Consider the following 21,809-nt stretch of genomic DNA (forward strand, 5'->3'; position numbering starts at 1 on the left):
CCACTGGGCTCTGAAAGAGATTTGCTTGCAACTTTGGGGAAATGAGTATTTTTACCGAATCTCACCAAGCTGAGGACTTAAGTTGACAGACAAGCAAACATCCCGAAATGTCGCTATGAGATCAGAGTATGTTTCTGACATCACTTTGACTTTCAAAGCAACTGAACCAAATGGGAGTGAAACTCTTCTTGACTTTTGGGGACATTGATTTACTTTGTTGTGTTTGTAAACTTCCTTAATCAGGGAAGTGGTATATAAATTGACAGAAAGGCTTACTGTGCAAGACACACAATGCAAGAGAAGAAAGGGGCAGAGGGAGGGAAGAAGAGAATAAGTAAATACACAAAGTTCTTCTCCAGCTCATGTGTTGAAGCATCAATTATATATGGGAGTTGCCATATATTTGTCCTGGTTTCCCTCCAGATCTCTCTGTTGTCTGGTTTCAGAGTTTAGAATCAAAGGTACCAAGGTACCAAGAACTACTAAGAAGGAAAAAAGCTCTTGCCTACGGAGCAGATTTAACCGCCTCTCTTCTTTTCTGCGGTTCTTTGTAGGTTCCCCAGACTCACGCTACATTCGTGTTGAGACCTGCATGTTCATGATCAAACTTCCTCAATACTCCTCCCTGGAGATAATGCTGGATAAACTCCGGTACGCCATCCACTACCGCGAAGACCCTCTCAGCGGCTGAGCCGCTGCACATCTTTAGGCAACGGACGTCTCTGCGGAAGTCCTTGGAAGAGGCACCTGACCAGCTGAAAATTGACGCCGAACGGCAACAAGGCGAGAGCTGAAGGCTGATTCTTTCCTCCAAACCTTTGCCTCTGCAATGGCACTTGTGGGGAGGCTTCCATTTCATACTTGTAGGTTTTTGTAGTGGATGGGTTGTCTTGTTTGTGAAATATTTCTAGGGCAAGTTTAGTACACAGACTGATGTTCACAAACCTTGAGATCCTTACCTTTTTTTCATAATTAGAAGAGTGCTAATCACTGAATGGGAAGTTAATGAAGCTTTCAATGCAGAGTTCTCCCCGCTATCATTTCTGAGTGCAAAAATGGACGGGCTGCCACTACAGAAGCCACTGATACAACAGAATCCTCACTGGGGCAATGACTGAAAACCCTCCCTTCTTGCAGGTGGCAACTTCACAGCATTCCACACCTCCAGGTTTTGGTGGCAAGGATCCTGTCAATTCACACATTTCATTAAAGAGAGGCTCTGTAGAAACAAGTTTCTGGGTTTCATCACTCCACAAGTATGAATTACTCTTTTGCACACACACACACACACATGGTTCAGTGGCTAAAATCCACCGGTCCTGCCTCTTCGCTCTCTACAGTCAGCAAAGCCGGTGGACGCACTGCAACGTTTTTGTACTCAGAAATGATCACTCGGAAATTATTATTACTAAAATGTTGCATCCAGAAAGTGGGGGAGATGAGAAGCATCTGACTTCCAAGGTAATGTTTTACTCTTTATTGGGAAAGCTGAGGCATGATCCACTCTGTCTTGCTATATTGTGGCTTTCTTTTTTGCTTCATTGGGCTTTCCACTAGGGTCCTACACAAAAGGAGCTACACAAGAGCAGAGCTGGGTGGATTGGGCCTGTTGCAAGGTGCACCCTGCCCCAAGACCCATCAAGCAGACGCTTCCCCCCCCCCCTTTTACTAATATGAAGTGTTGTGGGTCCTGAAGAAGGTAGTGTTGCTGGATTGATCCATTTCCAGGTTGCCTTCAAACCCAAGATGCAGTGCTATGTAGGAGTTTAAGTGCCAGTACTTGGTTCTAAATCTTGTTTTTTTTTGGCCTGCAAAAGCCTACCCCACAATTTTGCAAGCTGTAAGCTAGGGCCTGGCGGGAGACAAGAGTCAGAATAGTTTTGCTTGCCTGTAGCAACTGAACAGCTGTATTTATTGTATATAACTGTGAATACTGGTAATTATTTGGGCTGCATGGTATGTGGAAGGAGCTCGGGGAAGAGCGTGAAAGAGTGTGATTGTTTTTAGAGTTAGATCTTGGCGTGAAAAAAACCCCAACTTCCATTGTCAAAGAGGAAGAACTCACACCTGTTTAGGTATCACTTTCAGCTCTTGAGCCTTGCCCATTTTCTGGCCAAAGTGGGCACAATGTGTTCAGATGAACAACAAATGTCGCGTGAAGGACATGCTGGGCTGAGCTTCACCAAAATCTGGCTGGTTTTGTTTTGCTTTTGAATTGCCCAGCTTTCTAAGGGAACTTCTCGCTCAGTCAAATACCTCACAGGCCTTTCTGTTGCCAGCTGTGAATATGAGGAAGCTGTTGCTGCTGCCGTTCTTGCTGCTTCCTCCTAGAGGACGTAGGGACGTTGGGAGTCTCCACCCCTTGGCCCAGAAGCATGCGTGCTGTAAAGTGACTTGATGTATATTTATTCCAACTATTTATGGTTGCATTTAACAAAAACAAAATGTCCTCCATGGTGTTTACACCCTGCCCGGCGTAAATGGAGTTTCTGTTTGGGAACATTTTGTATCCAAATCTTAAGCCCTTCATCTGCGTTGTGGATTCCTATTTTGGAAGAGCAGGTAGGGACAAGTTAAAGGGTGCTGCTTAGACTGAGCAAGTGGCAAAGAAATCTGCCCTGGACTTCCTGAACCCATCAAATCGGTTCTTGTTCACTGTATCAACATTGACTATATAGTCTGCAGTAAGAGTGTCTCTCACTAAATACTCTGGGTTGTGACTTTTTATTTTTAACTTGAATATTCATTCCGAATGTAAAGCTGTCCTAACAACAGCAGAGAATATGGATGTTGAGGCATTTAAGCTTATGTTGAGGCATCTGTTTTGCTATTTATTACACACAGTTAACCTGTTTTAAGTGCTCTTGGTCAGGTATGAAATAACCAGGCTAAAAGGGAAATCTTACTACTTGTCTGCTCCTTAATCTTTTGCCTGGAAACAGAAACCCTGTGACCTCCAAGCTGCATTCACCTACAGAAAGTTAAAACTACTTGAGATGACAAATTGCAGGCTTCCTGATCTCTGGCTCATTTTGAGATGGGTTTAAAGCACTGTAGTTTTTAATTTGTATTTAATTACAGCAAACGTGTAAATATTTTGTACAAAAGGGAAAAGTGAGCCAAGGGCTGCCATTCCTCTTGTGCAGAAGGGGCTCAAAGTTCCTTCTTCTACCCAAGGGAGACGAGCTACCAAGCTGACAAGTGTGTTTTGTTTGCCTTTTTTTAAAATTTATTCTCTGCTTTCCACACCTCGATTCTACTGTGAAGGTCTCCCCTTAGAACTGTTGTCCCTTCTCAACTATATCAGATACAACCTTAGCTTTCCTCCGTAAACCCACCAGTGCTTTGCCCCTGGAAATAACATTGCAAGGTTAGTTGCCACTTGTTTTTCAGAAGTCTCTTTGGCTTTTCTTGTATTTAATAAATGCTTACTTTTGGTGGAAGTGTCCTTAAAGCTGCTTTATATTTGATCAGCTGGGCCTGGACCATGTTTGTGTGACACAGGCTTCCGCTGACCTTCACCAGGCATTAAGAATCACTGGAACCAGAATGCCTAAAGGGGAAGAACGACAAACTTCCCACCACTTCTTTTGTGCAGGCTTTCAAAGCGGCATTGTTGATTATGATAACTGTTTATGTATCAGTACAAACTTAACTGGACTAGTCCCTATGAAGTCAAGAAACGAGAGGCCAGGCATTTGCTAAATCCACCTTGAAGCTCTTTGCAACACATATGATGTGCCAAAATGGCAAGCTAGTTGCTGAGAGCAGAGACTAGAGCTGGGCTGCCTTTTTCCACCGTCCTTTTTTGCATCCTCCACTATCTCACAGCCAGGGCTCTGTAGATGAGGGGATTTTGCCAGTTCTTATAGAATTGTAGGATCAGAAGGGATTCGGAGGGTCATCTAGTCCAACCCCCTGCAATGCAGGAATATCATTGCCCAATTTTGTGTGGTGTTGTGTTTTTTTACCAAGATCAAGGAGTGAGTTTGGGGCTCTGTTCGGACACCATTTTGAAACAACACGGCAGCTTGAACCTGCTGATGCCACCACCTCCCCAAACTGACTTCTGCAAGTGAGGTGTATGTGGCTCAGGCCGCTACTTCCCATAATGCAGCAGAGGCAGCAGCAGCTGTGGTGTGGGAGGTGATGGCAGGGGCCTCACCACCACTGAGCTCTGGTGCATTGGGGGACTAAAGTAGCACAGGAGAGGTGAAGACAAGTAGCCCTGGCACAGTAGCACCCAGCCTGACCCCTCCTGCAATGTGGCTGGATGTGTGTGCAGGGGGAGAGGCAGTCTCCCCACCCCCACTTTTTAAATTTTTTGCCAAGTGTGTAGATCTGAATGCTCACAAGTTAGATGTGTGTAATTTTGTGGGCTTACTGTAAAGAGAAAACTGGTGATTTTCCCTTCCCAAACTTCCGACAGCAGAAAGTTAGAGGCACTTGTAAACATGATAAATTTTCAAGTGCACAATGGTAAGGAGCCCAGCCCACCATTTCAAGGGATCTTGTTAAATGATGTAACTCAGGCAGAGACCATACACCCCTTTGCAGGGCAAGTGATGGAGCAGTGGGTCACATGAGGACACAGCAGTGACTGCTGCAGTTTGAGAAACTGCTCCTCTGGTTTATATTTTCATATGTGGCAACTAACAAAACAGTACTTATGGCGGGAAATAGGTTTTGAGTTCAAATCTCCATCTATACAGTAAATTTTGAAGCAGAGTTAAAAAAGGTGGAGGATGACAAAAAACTCTGCTACTGCACAGGACACAAGAACAACGAGATACAAAGTTTATTACAAGAAATTTGAGACAGTCTCCAGTATAGTAGAATAATCAGCATAAAGAGAATGAACAGAAGCCTGCCTTGGTTTTGCTGTTGTTTTTACAGAAATGAAACTGGGCACTTCTGGTATTAAAGATAGGCTATATATATACACACAGAGGCAGAACAATGAAATGTTATGGCTTTTCCCTGTGTTTCCTCTTCCTCCCATTTGGTTACACACTCCTGACTGGGGAAATAGATTGCCAAGTGCAGTTAGAGCACCAAAAGAACAGGTTAAGAAGCCCAATAGGTTGAGCTTAAGCCAAAGCAGCAAGCAACCCAGGCTTCCTCACAAGGCCTTACTTGCCTGGTAGCTGCTAGGCCAGCCACAAGTCTAAACACACAATCCCATGTGTCATTAACTGCGCTGCACGCGGACAACACCTCAAGGCTGAGCATTTTAAGCAAAACTTCTACGAGACACTCAGCTCAGTTGTTTTTACTATAGGACACATTTGAATCTAACCCCCCATCCCATCCCACCCAGACACACACCCTGGCCCTTACCTCAGAGCACAAGGACATTGCACATTTTTTTAAAAAAGCAGTCCTAAATCAGGAGAGAAGGGTTCCTGCCACCACTTCTCTGGCCTGCAGCTGTGGTATGATCACCCTCCTCCCTATCCCTCTCCCCACCCCCCGCTGCTAAATCAGTGTCACACTGAAACCAACCCTACTGCAGCCAGACCTTATGCGGGAACAGAGGCAGAGGCAAACCCACTTGCCCTGGGAAGGCCCTTTCCCTATTGCTCTTTGTCTGGGTAGTCTGATTCAGCTTGCCACGATTTCACCTGCGAAAGAGAATGGCAGGAATTGAAGGAGGGCAGTAAGGAGGAGACAGGAGGAGACAGAGCAATCTGCAATCAACTAGAATCCCCCCCCATTCAGAAGTTCTGTAGCATTGCCTTGTCAGAACTACAGCTCAAACTTCAAAGCACATGCACAGCCATGTCCTGGTTCTATGGGAGTCCAGAAAAATCATACAGAAAGTAAGATACGATGGCACAGATCTCAACTTGCATTTTAAAAATGAGCAAGCTACTGCCCCTCATAGTTGTAAAGGTATGATTGAGTGCATAGGTCCAGTGTTGGAAAGACTACAGAAGACAGATGATTGAAAGACAAGATAGCTTCAGTGTCCCCTTCAAGACTTCCAGAGGCAGAATATGTGGCTGCAGACTTTGATAAAGCTTCAACACACTAAAAGGGCACTTTCATTCCTTTTTGCTTAAGAGAGGCACTCTTCACATTCACACAGAGAGGAATGCCTCTAAAATGGCACACAATATTCAGAAATATAACATCTGAAACAAAGTATGCTTTTTTTCTTGTCCTACTTGTATGTGCATTTATGTAGAAGCAAGCAATTGATTTAACTAATTTGATCAACTGGGACTGCAATCATACGGCCCCTAGGATATGTTGGGTCTTCTTCACTGATGTTGAATCTCTCCTCTCAGCCCCTATAGAAACCCCAAACTCTTCCAACTGGTCTCAGAACTGATGCAGACAGGACCAAGGAGGACGACAACTAGGGAAGAGCTTGGATCCAAAGCTAACTGAATTGCCCTACACACTCCCAACCCATGCAGAGATTTAGAGCAGCTCAGGAGCTGGCCTCCATCTCTCCCTCCGATTTTCTTCCCATAATTCCCAATGGGAGGGAAATGGCCTCTCATCAACAGGGGAGAAAATTGTTGCAAACGGGCCTTTGGGATGAGGCAGTTTGGGAAGCACCTCTGGTTTTTGCTTCCACCTTAGGAATGCTACCTATGATTTCTTTGGGTTAGGGTGACAGCCCTAAAAATGTATGTGCGTCAGCACAGGAGTTTTGATTATTTGAACTCTGGCAGAGAACCATGAGCCTGAAGAGAGAACTGGAGCCTGCCACAGCTCTTACCTTGGTGTTGTTGTAATGGGAAGGGCTAGTAGGACTCCTGACACCTTCTCTTCTCAGGCTGTGGGAGAAGGGGGAGAGAGACAGAGGTAAGACAACATTTGCCATTGTAATCTAAAACTTCCTTCACTTCAACATTATTAAGCAACTTTATTAAAAGGTTTCTAACATGCCTTTCAGGACTCAAGCCTCCCAAGGTAGTTCAAGATTTGTAGTTTTGTTTTGTTACAAAATCCTAAAACAAATCTACCAAACAGTCCTTTAATTAGTGGTCAAGAGTGGCACATCAATGAAGTGCACACTGTAACAAGAAAGTCTTTGAAACTCTTAAGAACTAGCATCCTCTTCAAGAGATCACAGAGGAGCTGCTACTGCCTCCAGTCAAAAACCACCTGAGCAAAAGCCCCCACGAACAGAGGAAGCCCTGGATGCTGCACAGAAGTTAGAGCACAGCTCCTCTCAAGACCAGTTAGTGGGGAACAAGCAGGACTCAAACACCTCCACCTCCACATGGTCCTGCCAATGGGAGGAAGTGGGAGGAGATTCAGACCAGGAAGTTCTGTACTACAGAGAATTTGGTTCTGCCATTAACCTACATGCAAGAAACAGATTTGTAGCTTGATAACAAGATAAACAGCCCCTTCCTCAAGCAATGAGCATCTACCTGGGCCGAGCTGGAACTGTGACAGGGAAGCTGGGCACATAACCACTAGGAGAGACGGAGAAGGGACAGCGTCTGGTGGGGAGGGGGACAGCTGCATGGTCACTCAGCACTCTTTCACGACCACCACCACCAATACCCAGCTCCTTGGGTTTGCCTCGTTCTGAAGGCCCAAGATTGTCATCTCTTGTGTTGTTGGGAGGGGCCTGCTGAATGTGTCTGGCAGCCACCAGATTGTTGCGGGAGGGATTCCCTCTGATGGGGTGGGGAGACTTCTGCGGCCTGAACTCCTCAAGGTACTGAGGTGAGATTTCCCCTGAAGCAGGAAAAAAGAAAGTGAGGAACTGTGCTGGAGAGACATGGCCACAGATATGGAGCAGGCTGGATCTGGCCCAAAGAGATGACCTGAACTAGCTGCACAGGCTGGTTTAAACTGCCCCAGGCACTACAGCCAACAAACCGTTCATCTTCGGAGAGGATGAACAGCAGCACTGTCCAGCCACTGAGAATTTTATTTAGAAAGAATTATAAAGCACTTAATTGAAGAGTCATCTAGGTGGTGCATAATTAAAAACAAAAAACTAGATAAAAACAAGAGCTAAAATCTACAAAGCTTTTGAAAAACTTACATAAAACAATAAATTAAGATAAAAAATCAGTAAAACTTTTAAAACAAATCTACGTAACAAATTCATATGTTTGGGTAGACTTGATGAAATAAATGCTTTTAACAGGCATCCAAACCAATACGGTGAGGGCACCTGCCTAATATCAATTAAGCAGGATGTTCCAAAGCACAGGTGCTGCCTCACTATACAAGATCAACTCCTTGAAAATTTAATCCTCTGGGCTTTAATCCAAAGGGTTGCATGTCCATTGGCTGCAAGTATAGAGATACACCAAGCACCACAGTAAGCAGGAACAATCCTGCATATTACTCTACTGCAGTGCAATGAAATGGCAAGTCTCTGCAAATGAGGTGCATAGATGCCCTTTGACAAACATGAGTCGGATCATCCCCCATTTCCAGAACTGTCCTGCTGCGGGCAGCAAAGCAGGCTCTCCTCCTCTGCTCTCCTGAGCTCTTAACCTGAGAACCTGCTTGGCTTGCCAGTGACAATACCTTGATGCCGGATCCGTCTTCTAGGCAGATCTGGCGAGCGTGTTCTCTCCAAGTTATCCACAGCCAGAGTCCCTTGCTGTGATGGGGCTCTTCCTATTGAGGGGGCAGTGGCTGGACGCAGGTCACACTGGTCCTGGATCAATAAACAAAGCTGGTTATTTGGGGGCCCTTCCGAAAGAAGGAGTGAGTTGGCTTGCCTGCAAGCACACCCGCCACAAGCGACAAACTGAAAGCAAGCTCTCCGTACCTGGTGATGGAAGAGGATCTCTTCTTCCAGCTGGACGCCACAGAATTCGCAAGGGAGCATGAGGCTGCTGGAAGAGTCATGCAGCAGAGGAACAGTTTCCCTGCTTCCAGCAGACTGACTGCTCTGCAGCTGTTCCCAGAGATCCTGAAGACGTTCAGCCTGAGGGACAAAAGAGCTTCTCTTGCTGAAGGATGCCAAAGCGCTGACAGGATTGCAGCCAGTCTGTTACATAGAAAATGGAAGGGGTGGGGGAAAATTAATTAGTTTCCTTCTAGAGATCCCCACAACACAACACAAGGCAAGCAAGCATATCAGAAACAGCCAGCAAAGTTATAACAGGACAGGTGACTCCCATGAACAGACACGGCTTTTCAGTTACTATCAGAAATATCTGCTTTTAAAGATGAGATTATACACACCCCTTTTGCTTCCAATCATAATAAGAGAGTTTGCTGTTTCTATTTTGCATCATCTACTAATCTAGATAATTTGGGGAGAAAGCCTCACAGAATGCTTTTTGAAAGACGCAGATTTGTTTCATGACAGTGTCTCTGAAGGCGATAATTCAGACACTTCAGTTGACAACTAAAAACACTCAGTCACTAGAAGTATAATACAATACTTTATATTTTGAAAAGAGGTTTGTCTGACTGTTCTCTATGTGTTAGGACGCCTCTTGCGATATTGTTGCCAACGTTTTCAACCCTATATGGTTGGGAGGAGGAAGGAGAGATTGCATCTCTTCCCCAAACCACACTGTAGGAGGGTTTAATCCTGCTTGGTGCTACTTTGCCAGTATGTTCCCTGCAGCCAGAAAACTGTAATCTTGGTGGACAACTGTTGGTATCCAAACATAGACCAAAATCTGGTCCTCAAGCTCAGGAACCACCGTGCCAAAATGGGCAACAGTATCTTCAAGAGTTGTCCAAATCAGTGCAGCTTGGAATGGTTCAGTCCACCAACTGGATTTAAAATGGTATCCAACAGTATCCAAACACAAGACGAAAACTGGCTCCTCCATCTCGTGAACCATTGCACCAAGAGGCATCTGAACACAAGGGGAACAGATAGACAAACCTCTTTCCAAACCAGATAGTAGATGGCAGCTATAGCTTTGGCCCAGTTGTCATGAACTACCCAACTTTGTCTTCAGTGCACTGGGGAAGCCATAAGAAAGGACCACCTGGCCTATCTGCTAATTTCCCCTTTCTAACAGCATGAAAAAAAATATGTGATATATACAAAACCTGATGAAGGATTAGATCTTCCTCCGGGAACAGCTTCTCACAAAACTCACAAGGCAGCAGTGTTTCAGCTGCAAAAGAAAGGAAGGACAAGGTTACATAACTCATCTAGCTGCCTCCTCTTTGGAATTTCTATCAGTCACACTCACGTGCAAGGCACTATACAAACACAACCCTCTGTTGAACGCCCGAGCAGCCAGGTGACTGTTCCTGCCATTTTATAAAGTCCACTGGCTGATAATGAGTTACCTTGTGGCAGCCAGCAAATCTGCCGCAGAGAATAGACCTCATCCAGCTCTACAGAGCTAAAGTCCAAACATTTAGCCACATTAGTAAATTAACTCTCTGATGCAAAAAGTTAACTTCAGGGCACTTCAGTAAAAAGAAGAAGAAGGAAGGAAGGATCAGAATACTGTACTTGGAGCATTCTTTAGGTTGGGGGATTTCACGAGAGCCTTTGACAAACTCAAGCTCCCTCTGCTCAAGGTCAAGAAGTTCCATCTCATTCCAGAAAAAAAAGTGATTCTCAGTACTTCTCCATTCATCCCACCCTCCACCCCCATTACTTAAGGCCCTATTTTCATTATCTGTGCAGAAATCAAGAGATTTCCCACACAGTAATTTCCACAATGCTGAAGATGGGGGCAAGTCGGTAAAAAATCTCAACTTAAAGTCCTTCCAGCACCTCTACAAAATTAAATAAATAAATGTGCATGCCATTTTTCAAGACGAGTCTGAGAGCAGTTTAGAACCACATCAGCACACAACAAATACTTTGGGGGGGGAATGTTATATAAAAATATATATTACAAGCAGCACTAAAAGACAAAATTACGCCAACAAAACACAGGCAATCTCGCCTCTCCCTTCTGAGAACACAGAGCCCCTCCTGCCCTCAGGTCCTTCTCTTCCAACCCTGGCATCACTTTTGCACCCCTCACAGAAGTCAAAACCTTTACAACATTTTCTTGATAGGTTCGGCCTGCAACCGTTTCATAACATCACAGCACCTCAACCAATGATTCTGAGCAACAGCAAATGTTTACTTACCTTTGGGCCTGTTTAAAGCATGATTAGCAGGTGCCAGCAAACCCCCAGAGAAGATACCGGGGTCATTTGCGTCAACAAAGTCCTCAGCTGCTTTAGCTCTGGCGGAGCAGATATTTTTCCAGAGATCCCTCCGGATCTGTGTGCCACTGTGCTCATGAGAGCTGTTTTCCTGTTGCAAGCTAAGAGCCAGCAGGTAATCCAGGTTGCAATCTGGCTCTCCACCAAAAGGCAAGGGGGCTGTCATCTTTTCCAGGTGGACTTCATGGGACAAAATATAACCAAATATTAGAAACAAAGACAGTGCTACCTTGATCTTTACCATCATCATGATCATTGCCTGACCTTCCATTTGTAAAAAGATCAGGACAACATACCCAAAAATGGGCTTACATTTTTCACAACATGCAAAAAGGTTGCTGGAAACTGTATTTCAAGAAAGCAAGGCAGAGGAGGAGAGCCAATACCCCCTAAAGAGAGGTCATTTGAGCATCTGCAATACACCAATTGTGCTGTGCCAACAGGGTGGGGGAGAACCTTAGGCCTGGGGGACATATGTCTAAGCCTCCCTAGCTCATCCTCTGGATTATCCCTACACACCACATCCCCTCTGCATTCTCCTGGAGTCGTTGTCCCTGGCTGGAATGCGTCCTTGAACTATGATGAAGCTACCCAACAGAGTTTCTGCCCCAGAAGGCTGAAGTCATTACACCTTGGAACTGCCAGCATGGCCAACTTTTCTCCCTCCTAGCTGCCAGGAAACAGCAGCAGGATTTTCCAGCAGTAATAAAATGACTGCTGCTGGAATTTAAACAATCCCATGTAAACATTTCCAGAGAGGATAAAATTTAGGACACAGCATGAAAGCATGAAAATTTGGGAAGGGTTTTTGCCACTGGGAAAAAGGGCACAGAAAGGTTAGATTCAATTAACCGAGAATGCACTCTTGAACACTAACGTGTGAGGGAGGGGGCACATTGTAAAATGCCAAGTATTCTTTTTAAAAGTGAACATTTGCTGACATTACCTTGATTCTGATCTGGCTGCGATAGAGCAATGTTCCTTCTGTTGCGCTCACTGGGCAGCTGGTCACCCGAGAGACAGTTATAAAGCCTACTTTCAGGAAACCGGCTCAACCTTGGCAGGGATCGTGCAGAGTTGTCTGGATGGAGGACATTCCTGACTGTCTGAACGCTATGCAAAACTGGTTCGGAGTTCAAGCAGGGCCGGGCTTGGCCGACTCTTGCTTCCTCAGCCTCCCTCTTGCAGTCCTCAGGGTGCTCCTTCAGATCTCTGAGCAGAATGTTGCGGCTGCACCTGCTACATCGCTCAGTTCGAGCGCCACAGTAGTCCTCATGGTCCTGGAGTTTGTTGAATGCAAGCTCAATATCGCAGTGCTGGCAGGCCACGGGGCGCAAGGGGCACTCTGCAGCCTATGGTAAGACAGCAAGGAAATTGTGCATAAGGTCGTCATCTGAGCAACCTCTTTGCATTTGTCTGGCCATCAGCCTCAGCCAGCACAGGCCAAAGGAACAAGCATGGAATTTTAACATCCTGAAGCCAGCTTGCCTGCACAATTAGGATGGTGTAAAGGAGCTGCATTTGCTTTGTGAATACCAGTATCAGTTTATCAAGGGCACTGAATCAGACTTGCAAGGGGCCAGAGACCATTAGGGTGAATGCATGGCAAAATAAATCCCAAGAGCGAGCTGCAATCTCACCCCTTGGCTTTAGTGTGCCACACTAGTGTAGTCACACAATCCACAACACACGGCTGCTTTACAACCTCCGTTTTAGAAATGGGTTTTTAATATTGAGTTAGGTGGGGCCAGTGCTTTTTTTCTGGGGGAAGGCAGGGGTACACATACCCCTAAACATTTTGTGAATCTTTATACTTTTGTCCATTTACTGTATTTATTTTTCCCAACTGAAGCTATAAAATGGTGGTTTTCCTGAGTCAAAATGAGAGTACCCCTAAACTTTTTTTTAAAAAAGAAAAAAAAGCACTAGGTGGGGCCATAGTGCAGGTTGGTAAAAATGCCAACCCAGAGAAGCAGGCCTTAATAGGCACATAAGCTGCCATATACCAGCAGCTAGCTCTGAAGCTCATCTCTGGACCCTTCTCCTCTGTAGGGAAGAGCCTGGATCCTGCACTATGCCGCAAACTCTCTTCCTGTTTACGAAAAGCTCCCCTGCTTGTGATTGCTGCTCTCCAGAAGGAACCACGTGCAAGTGCCTTTTAAAAAAAATACTAGCTTGAAGGCTCACACACACAATGCACTCCTTGCAGTTTTCGCTAGTCCCGCCCTGCATCATCCAGCAAAGACAAGTCAATGATATGCTTACTAACCACATGCTCCTGCAAAAGACCACTGTCCATCTTCATGCTGCACTTACAGACAACCTAAGATTGAAAAACAAACAGACACACAAACCAGTACAGGGTTTGTGATTAAACCCACCTACCAGGGAGAAGCCGTTTATAAATGGGGAAAAGAGGCTGCTTGTCACCTGCGTGTGCTCCAGCTCCTGGTGGCTCCTCATTTCCGATTTTGGGAAAGACTCCTTGCAGATATGACATACCCCTATGTTTCGACTGCAATGGATCTCATGGATGGTGAAGTTTGCCGCAGGAATTTCTTTTTTGCTGGAAACAAAAATGGACAAGGTGCAAAAGATAACAGGGACTTGCGGTTTAGAACACTGATTTGGAGTAGAGCTGCTGGGTGAGGAAGGTGCAAAAGAAATGATTTTTTTTAAATTGAAAGCTAACCCAAGCAAACCCTGCAAGGTCAGCCAGTATGTACTTTGTATTGCCATCTGCATGGCACTGAAGCTGCAGCCACAGTCCACAGAGTGAGCATATGGCAGCAAGAGATTTTGCAGTCCTCAGCTCAGTCTTTTGGGCACTATTCAATCCATTCCCCCTTTCATGGACCAGCAGGGATGTTCTCTCAGGAGACAAAGCTCATATCTCCAGAGAGTGAAGGAGAGAAAAGCCACTATTACACACCAGCTCCTTAGTCAGCTGCACTGATCCCATCCTCCACCATAACCGCTGCTGCCCCCATCTGCTTTAGCACTCACACAACCATAAGTGAGGGTTTCTGGCTTCTTGTGGTTTACCATGAAGGAGCAGCATATGTACGCATACTGCACAATCGCTCCAGTTAGTGCAAGTATGAAAATAAGAAAGCCATGATTTGTTGTTATTTCCAAATCAGGGAACAGTTTGTTTCTCCCTAGCCAGCTACAATCCATAAACCAATATGAATATTTGCTTAAGATAGGCTACCAATCGTGGCTTGTTGAGAAGAAACAAACAACAACCCCAGATTGGGAAACAGTATTTCTTAAATTATTTTTCCTGCTGAAAATTTTCCATTTCACATGTTCATTAGCAGCAGTGAATGGATGCCAATTGCAAATAAATATTAGGCAAGGATGACAACTTCCAAGTTCTTAGCTTTGTTTACTAAAACAAGTAAAATAAACATGATAAATTAGACAATGGTTCTGAAACAGAGCTAATCAACCAACCTAATTGCATACACAGAGTTGGCAGTTACTGAAACAAACAAGTTTCCTTTCTTACCAATTGCTGCACAGTTGGGTTTCACTTTCCTGTTCCACCACGGCAGCCATCGCCCTGCTGTTCAAGGAACTAAGGAGGGGAGAAAAAAAGGGCACTATCTTTCGTTTCCCAAGCATGCTTACTCATTCCCTTCCTACTCAGAATCCCTTTCACAGAGGGCTCCCCTAGTGCTTACCAGCAGGATCCCTTCTTGTCCCAAGAGTTTAAGCAGCAGTCAAACAGCCCTTTTGACAGCATAATTGCCCTGAAACCAATTTCATCTCATTGAAGCCCACAAGCTTAAAGGAAACACAGACACGCTGACAGAGCTGTGAGTCTCATCACTGCTTGCCAATTTATGCTTTCACACAGAGTTGGAAGGAAAGTGGCAACATTTCTTTTTTTAGAAATAGCACAAACATTGACAAATCCATCGTTCTTTTCCATAGACTCGACATAGTTCTGCATGGACCATTGTCACTGAACCTTCTAGAACTCTATGAGGTGCATGAGGAATTCTCTCACTCTCCCCTCAGCTAGGTCTCCTCCTCCATGCCTAGCCTTGTGTTTATGCTGAAGGATGAGGAGACTGTGTCATATGGCAACTCTGTCCTCTTTTGTGAAATGTGAAGCACAAGATACTTCCAGAAGTAGCATGCATTTTAAAACACACCAGTTTGAAAGAAAACCCCCAGGCAGCTTACCTGAGATGAGCTGACTAAAAAGAGCAGTACAGAACTCGGAGTGAAGGCAACTGATCAGATCCTCAGTGACTCTAAAAGGGTAGGGGAAAGCAAAATGTACTTTTGTGACACTTTCCTGTACATTTGAAAAGAAATTATTGGGAATGCAAATATTTTAAGTCAGGAGACTACAATAGACCCACCCTCAACCAGGAACCATAATCCCCATACCTACTTTTGGAGATGGGTATCTCAAACCATTGTGAAAAGAGAGGGGATGTGTGCTCAAGGGCTAAATATGCTCAGGATCTTTGGTAGGTGTGCATTATGTATAGGTGGAATCAATATTCACCCCATGCAGCTCTTCTGCCAGAGAGGATGACCAAATGCGAACCCTCTCTCACAGACCCAACTTCTTCCCCAAATACATCGTCTCCTGTTTAGCCACTAGCTGTCACAGAAGGGCAGAAATCTGGCACCATCACCACCCTGTATTTACAAGAGTTGGAAGTGAGAAAACTGGACATCATGTTTGTTTCTTTGGAGGCAAGTAGTAACAACAAGCAGCCTACTACCTTGTTGTACAATACACTAAGTGCTATATAAACGCTTAATATTTTTCATTACAGCAACACTTTATGGCAGTTAAGAGTGCTTTGCACATACTATATAGTTACAGGAGAAGAATCTGTTATTATCTTTTAACAACATACGGGATACTGCCTTCCACAGTTTAATGCCGCAATCCTACACATGCTTACTAGAGAGCAACTCCCTCTGAATACAATGGAACTTCCTTCTTAGTAAACATGCTTAGGATTGTTCAGCGACAGGTACCTAACAGAAATAAAGCTTTTAAATAAAATTGACAAAGAATACACACCCAATTTGTGTGTGGTGAGAAACAGAAAACATTTTTTAGAAAAACCACACAGAGAGAGTAGTATCAAAACTCTTCTGCCTTAGAGAAGGGCTTCTCCCCATCACCCCTTCTAGGTTAGTTTGGGGGTTGGGGAGGCAACCTTAGACTCACCCAAGCTGAAAGCAGGGCGGGTGGACATCTCCACTCCAGCACACTGATCCTAACTCTTCTCCCCCACTCCGTAAAGGAGTCCCAATACACAATACAGCTTGCATAACTAGCAATCCCAGCCTCAGCCAGGAAGGGGATTCGGTTGGCCTTATATCAGTCACTTCCTCTCAACCTAGCCTACCCCACGTAAGCATATCTGCCTCTGAGCAGAATATAAATGAGACAAACTTACAACAGCAACACTACACAGGTGTCAAACCAAGGAGAGGGCGAGCTGGGGCCAGATCCCTACTTAGGGACAAGCAGCTCACTCAGCAGCCTCTGGCGGGTCAGCAACCGCATAGCCTAGCGTCCCTCCTCATACGGTGGTCGTATTTTTTTTATATTTTTAAGTTGTAGTAATGGGTCGAAAACACTCTCCCCAATTATTATGGGCTGGAGCAAAGACTCCACCCACTTTTTAGCCAGAGCTTGTAGCTTTGCTATGCACAGTTGCTTTGCCAACCGGTTCTCCAATAAGCAGCCTCTTGTTCTGGGCGTTCAAGGGAGAGAGAGGCTGTTGTGCACTAAGTAGGCAAAGGAGAGAGACCCCTAAGCCCCATTTGAAGAAGGGCAGGAGGATGAGAGTGATAAATACATATTGTATTTATAACTCACCTTTTTCTCCAAGGAAATTAAAAGTGGTGTTAAAGTGGTTGGGATTTTTTTTGGGGGGGGGGGAGGCAGAAGGATGCCCTCAAATAATGAAGGGCGGTATATTAATTTATATTAATATGTATGAAGGACAGTATATTAATTTAATAATCGAATAGAATAAAATCATCATAGAACAATGCAGACTATTTTAATTATTGCATAAAGTTTATACACCGCCTGATGTAAAGCGCTTTGACAAAAGAACAAAATAATGGGGTTGCAGTAAAAAACAACCCACAATTAAAACATTCGAAAAATGTTATTAAAATGATTTGAATATGTATAATAGCAATAGCGTGGCCCGCCCTTCGTCCTTAAGGTCCCGGGGCAGGTGAAAACATTAGAGAACAAAACTGAAAGGGAGTTTGAAGCGACTCCCAACCGGAGCATTAAGAGGGTCTTAAAAACGCACAAACACCGGCGCCCCTCCCCACATTTCCTCGCAGAGGGGCCCCATTTCCAGCCCCGGAGGGAGGCAGATACCCACCAATGCTTCCCTCATGGGCTTCGGCCGCTCCTTCCACTTCTTCTCCGCCTCAACCCGCTTCCCTCACAAAACCCAGGCAGGATCCCGAAGCCGCCTCAGCGCTTCCTAACCCGCCCTCCGGATCGCGATTGGGCGGCGGCGCCTCGCCGGTTGGCCTGCTCCGAGCTCTTATTGGCCGACGGACCTGCCAAACGGACCCGCTTCATCCTACCGCTCTCCCGATTGGCCCGTAAGGGTGCTCGTTAATCACGTGGAGGTGGGTGTCCCGCCTCCCAGTTTCTCTTTGCTCCTCCCCCTCCGCACCCTCAGCCGCCGCTCCCGGCTCCGGCCGGGTGACGTCACAGCGCGCTCCGTGCCCTTTTCCTTTCGCCCTGACTCCTGATTGGCCGGCGGCAGGGAGAGTCGCCGGAGGGGAATCCCGAGGCGCCGGAGCGCATTTACCGCCTCTCCCGCGGAGCGGCGCCCTTTCGCAGGCAGGCTTGGTAATCGCACTGTTCGAGCAGGGCAGAATGCGGAGCAGCCGCGTGTCGGGGAGCGCTGTTCGGGAAGATGGTTTGCGCCTCTTCCCCTTGATTTCCTACCTGGGAAAGTGAAAGCGTCTGCTCCTGTTCCAGGTTCCAGCTGCCTCTGCCCTTGACCGGGATATTCTTCTCGTTCCCACTCCCGCCCCCGCGTTGTTCCCGGCAGGCGCTTGGTTGGCCGCGCTGCGAGAACGTGACGCTGGTCAGACCAGCAGGGCTTTTGCGGGCTTTTCGTTTGGGCTGACTAAGGTGTGTTTTTTTTAGAAGACACAGCCTGTCTTCGCATGCAGGGAAAGTCCCCAATTGACTCACTGAAGGGTTGTGAAACATCAATTGCCGTCACTTGGTTTAGTAGGCCAGTTGAAGCCGTTTCTGGGGGTGTGGCTGCTGTCATAGAGTCAGAATTATAAAGCTGGCCTGGAAGGGACCCTGAGGGTCATCTAGTCCAACCCCCTGCAATGCAAGAATCTCAACAGGCAGTTTCACCTCCAATTGGAAACCATACCGGACCCTGCCTAGCTTTGCAAATGTGCTAGAAGATTTATGGCTGCACCACTAGCATGCTGACAGCTTTTACTGGTGAGAGCTGAGTTCAGAATGCACAAACTATCCCAAACGGAACATGATGTGTACCCCACCAGAGGCAATACCCCTCTCTTAATACAATGCATAACATAGTAAAAACCAGTACCCTCCCACAGTTTAAAAGGGCAAGGCATAGATTGTTTAATTAGCCCAAGGCATGGGGCAAAAGGAATGTTTTTTGCTCGGCACCCAAAGACAAAGGCGTCAGGCGAACATCCCTTCTACGAATTGTAATGGACTGTGCTAGGTACTGTACAAATTTTAATAGCATTTTTATTGCTGATATTGTACTTTGATATTTTACAACTTGAATTCCATAGAAAACAAAGCTTAGCTAAAACAAGACCTACTACAAGTAACTGCCAGAAATGGAAACTATGAAGCTAACAGCAACAACTACGGTATTTTCTATTTTTTGAACCACAGAATACAGGGGAAAGCGCGAACGCAGTCCCCCACTACCACAAATTATGCAGTCGAGTTTCCCGCATTTGGGGAAATCGCAGGGGTCAGCACACCCGAAGTGCAATGGATGAGCCTCACCCTGGGAAAACCACCTTTGTGATCATGGTATCTCCCCTGCCAGGTAAGTATGAATTGAAACGGCAAGAGCGCTTCCTGGCCCTCATTCTCTCTCCTACTAAGGACACAGCGACCTCCATTCTGCAGTCCCAGTAAGCTCGATCCTGTAAAGCAGCCGTGCTCCCAGGGACCCATTGGGCAGTCTAGCGTTTCGGGGTGCCCTGTAACCCCCGGTCTGCACCCCGGCTGTTTCTCCCACAATGCTGTAGGGCATGCATATTTACATACGTGATTGCGTCTCTGTTGCCTCCCCCACAGGCTGGGCGTCCCTGCTACTGAGAGTCCATGAGGTGGAGCTAAGGCATCTCTTTCTGCTCACATCCTGTAGAAAGCGCTCTGTCCCTATAACCCGAGTTGCTATCGCTATCATCCCTGATGGCTGGGGCTGATGGGAGTTGAAGTTCAGCAGCGCTGGAAGGCACACGGTTTGCTCGTTGCTAGGATACAATCATTTGGTGCTTGCAATTTTTTGGACATTGCTGGATTTGTTGCACCTCAGGGCTTTATGATGGGGACGTGACTGTTTAATTTCTCTTCTGCCAGCTCAATTTCTGATTTTAACTTTTACTACTGAATTCTTTATTGCACAGCAGAGAAGTAACAAAGAGCTGCCACCAAGAGCTTCTCATTCCCTGTTCAATCACCCACCCTCATTACAAAAACCACTGGTGGGAGATCCACCACCAGACAGGCCATTCACCTTCCATGCCTTTTTGGTGGATGTGCAGATGTTCTGAAGTGCCTTAAGAGAAATAGCATACAGGATAAGGTCAAAGCAACTGGCACTTAAACTTATCCATCCTGCTATCCATCCCAAATCACTGCCTTCCCAATCCGGGTTTTCTCATACCCTCTCCTTTTTGGAAGATCCCTGGTATGAGAAAATGTTAGCATAATTCAAAGTGCTGTTTCAACATATGAAGTGCAAAACAACTTGGGACCAAGCTACCCATTTCCGCCATATAATCCTTTATTTTGTGTCCTATTTTATGTTGTAAACTACTACATGATCTTCATGCAAAGGGGTTTTTAACAAAATAAATAAATAAAAGTTGGTTTGGTTGTCTTCATTGCATCGCCACAGGAATGAGCTGCAGCAAGTGCAAAGCTCTTGTGTTCCCCTCTTCTGCCAATATAGCTTCAAGAAGGCGGCGATCATAATCTTTCCCTTGTATTTCTGTTTATCAATGAAATTACATACACAATGTGAAGAAAATGGAAAGATGGCATGGGGGAAGAGGCTCCCTACCCTCTTTCATAATACAAGAACCAGAGGTGGAAGAACTAAATGTGGAAGGACTAGCGCAGACAAAATGAGGCATTAATTTGCTCAGCACATACCGTAGTTACACTATAAGATTAGCGACCAATACGAGCCTGGATGGCTTTAATTTGGGATTTGACAAATTCACAGAAAGGTGTCAATGGCTACTAGTCCATATGGCCAAGGTCCGTATCAGGGGCAATATGCACCCACATTGTGAAATTACCTCCCCCCAGCAATATAGCAACTACTAACGGGCATGTTTCCATTGCCTGCTGAAAATGTTTCTCTTTGCTCAGGTGCTCCCAGACCATTGACGGCCGTTTCCAGCTGACACTAATGCTGTAATGTTGGTGCTTTATTGTTTTCCTGTAAACCACCTTGGTTTTAGAAATAGTTTTAATTTAATAAATAACCTTTATGGATTTCCCTTTGACTCAAGCTGAAGAAAAAAAGCAATAAGCTACAGCAGGAAATTCCAGCTGTAATTTAATACCCAACTGCTGCTGATTAAGCGCCACATGGTAGCAGGACTGCATCCAGCAGTAAACCACAGGTGCTAACAATGCACCCTCAGTTTTCATTCTGTGCAAGATGCAAACTGAGACCAAAGATCCAGTGGTGTAAGAGGAGGGGTTAAACTGCTCCTTAGAAATCCCAGCTCAGACACAAAGCACCCCCTGCCAGCCCCCCACAATACTTAAGGGTGTGCATGCAATACCATTTAATGAGGCTCTACTGTATGGTGGAATGCAGTAGAGCAGGCATCCCCAAACTGTGGCCCTCCAGATGTTTTGGCCTACAACTCCCATGATCCCTAGCTAACAGGACCAGTGGTGGGGAAGATGGGAATTGTAGTCCAAAACATCTGGAGGGCCGAAGTTTGGGGATGCCTGGACTAGACCGTGTGTAAAGTGAACATAATAGGGACCCAGGTGGCGCTGTGGGTTAAACCACAGAGTCTAGGGCTTGCTGATCAGAAGGTCAGCGGTTCGAATCCCTGCAACGGGGTGAGCTCCTGTTGCTCGGTCCCAGCTCCTGCCCACCTAGCAGTTCGAAAGCACATCAAAGTGCAAGTAGATAAATAGGGACTGCTCCGGCGGGAAGGTAAACGGCATTTCCATGTGCTGCTCTGGTTCGCCAGAAGCAGCTTTGACATGCTGGCCACATGACCCGGAAGCTGTCTGCGGACAAACGCCAGCTCCCTCGGCCTATAGAGCGAGATGAGCGCCACAACCCCAGAATCGGACACGACTGGACCTGATGGCCAGGGGCCCCTTTACCTTTACCTAAAGTGAACATAAGGTTTTAACTGTGTTTCATTCATTTTCA

The 21,809-nt window shown here is 45.8% G+C and overlaps 2 protein-coding genes and 1 non-coding gene across 11 annotated transcripts in view; 1 reads left to right on the top strand and 2 right to left on the bottom strand.

Moving 5' to 3' along the window:
* HECTD4 (HECT domain E3 ubiquitin protein ligase 4) overlaps positions 1-7,707 on the top strand; it is a 111,822-nt gene extending 104,115 nt beyond the window's left edge. For all 8 annotated transcript variants that reach the window (XM_060276330.1, XM_060276331.1, XM_060276333.1 and 5 more), the window contains exon 76: positions 555-7,707. In XM_060276330.1, coding sequence (XP_060132313.1) covers positions 555-691 — 137 coding nt within the window. In that variant the 3' untranslated portion in view covers positions 692-7,707. The remainder of the gene's footprint in view (positions 1-554) is intronic.
* On the bottom strand, positions 5,488-18,499 carry TRAFD1 (TRAF-type zinc finger domain containing 1). 2 transcript variants are annotated; one of them, XM_035120141.2, is made up of 13 exons: positions 18,107-18,499; positions 15,331-15,401; positions 14,648-14,716; positions 13,564-13,699; positions 13,403-13,456; positions 12,080-12,485; positions 11,056-11,313; positions 10,009-10,076; positions 8,762-8,983; positions 8,515-8,647; positions 7,395-7,707; positions 6,734-6,791; positions 5,488-5,624 (listed from the first exon to the last, which is right to left on the bottom strand). In XM_035120141.2, exons 3-13 carry the CDS (start codon positions 14,695-14,697, stop codon positions 5,577-5,579), a joined length of 1,746 nt encoding a protein of 581 aa, XP_034976032.1. In that variant the 5' UTR covers positions 14,698-14,716; positions 15,331-15,401; positions 18,107-18,499; the 3' UTR covers positions 5,488-5,576. The 2 variants fall into 2 exon arrangements, with proteins under 2 accessions (XP_034976032.1, XP_034976031.1); XM_035120140.2 differs by lacking the exon at positions 18,107-18,499 and adding an exon at positions 17,526-18,068.
* A 562-nt stretch (positions 18,500-19,061) lies between these two features.
* Positions 19,062-19,225, bottom strand: LOC118088035 (U1 spliceosomal RNA). Its single transcript, XR_004692900.1, has one exon. It is a non-coding gene; the product is annotated as a U1 spliceosomal RNA (small nuclear RNA).
* Between the last annotated feature and the right edge of the window lie 2,584 nt (positions 19,226-21,809).

Source organism: Zootoca vivipara, chromosome 6 (genome assembly GCF_963506605.1).
Source record: "Zootoca vivipara chromosome 6, rZooViv1.1, whole genome shotgun sequence".
In the NCBI taxonomy this organism is placed as follows: Eukaryota; Metazoa; Chordata; class Lepidosauria; order Squamata; family Lacertidae; genus Zootoca; species Zootoca vivipara.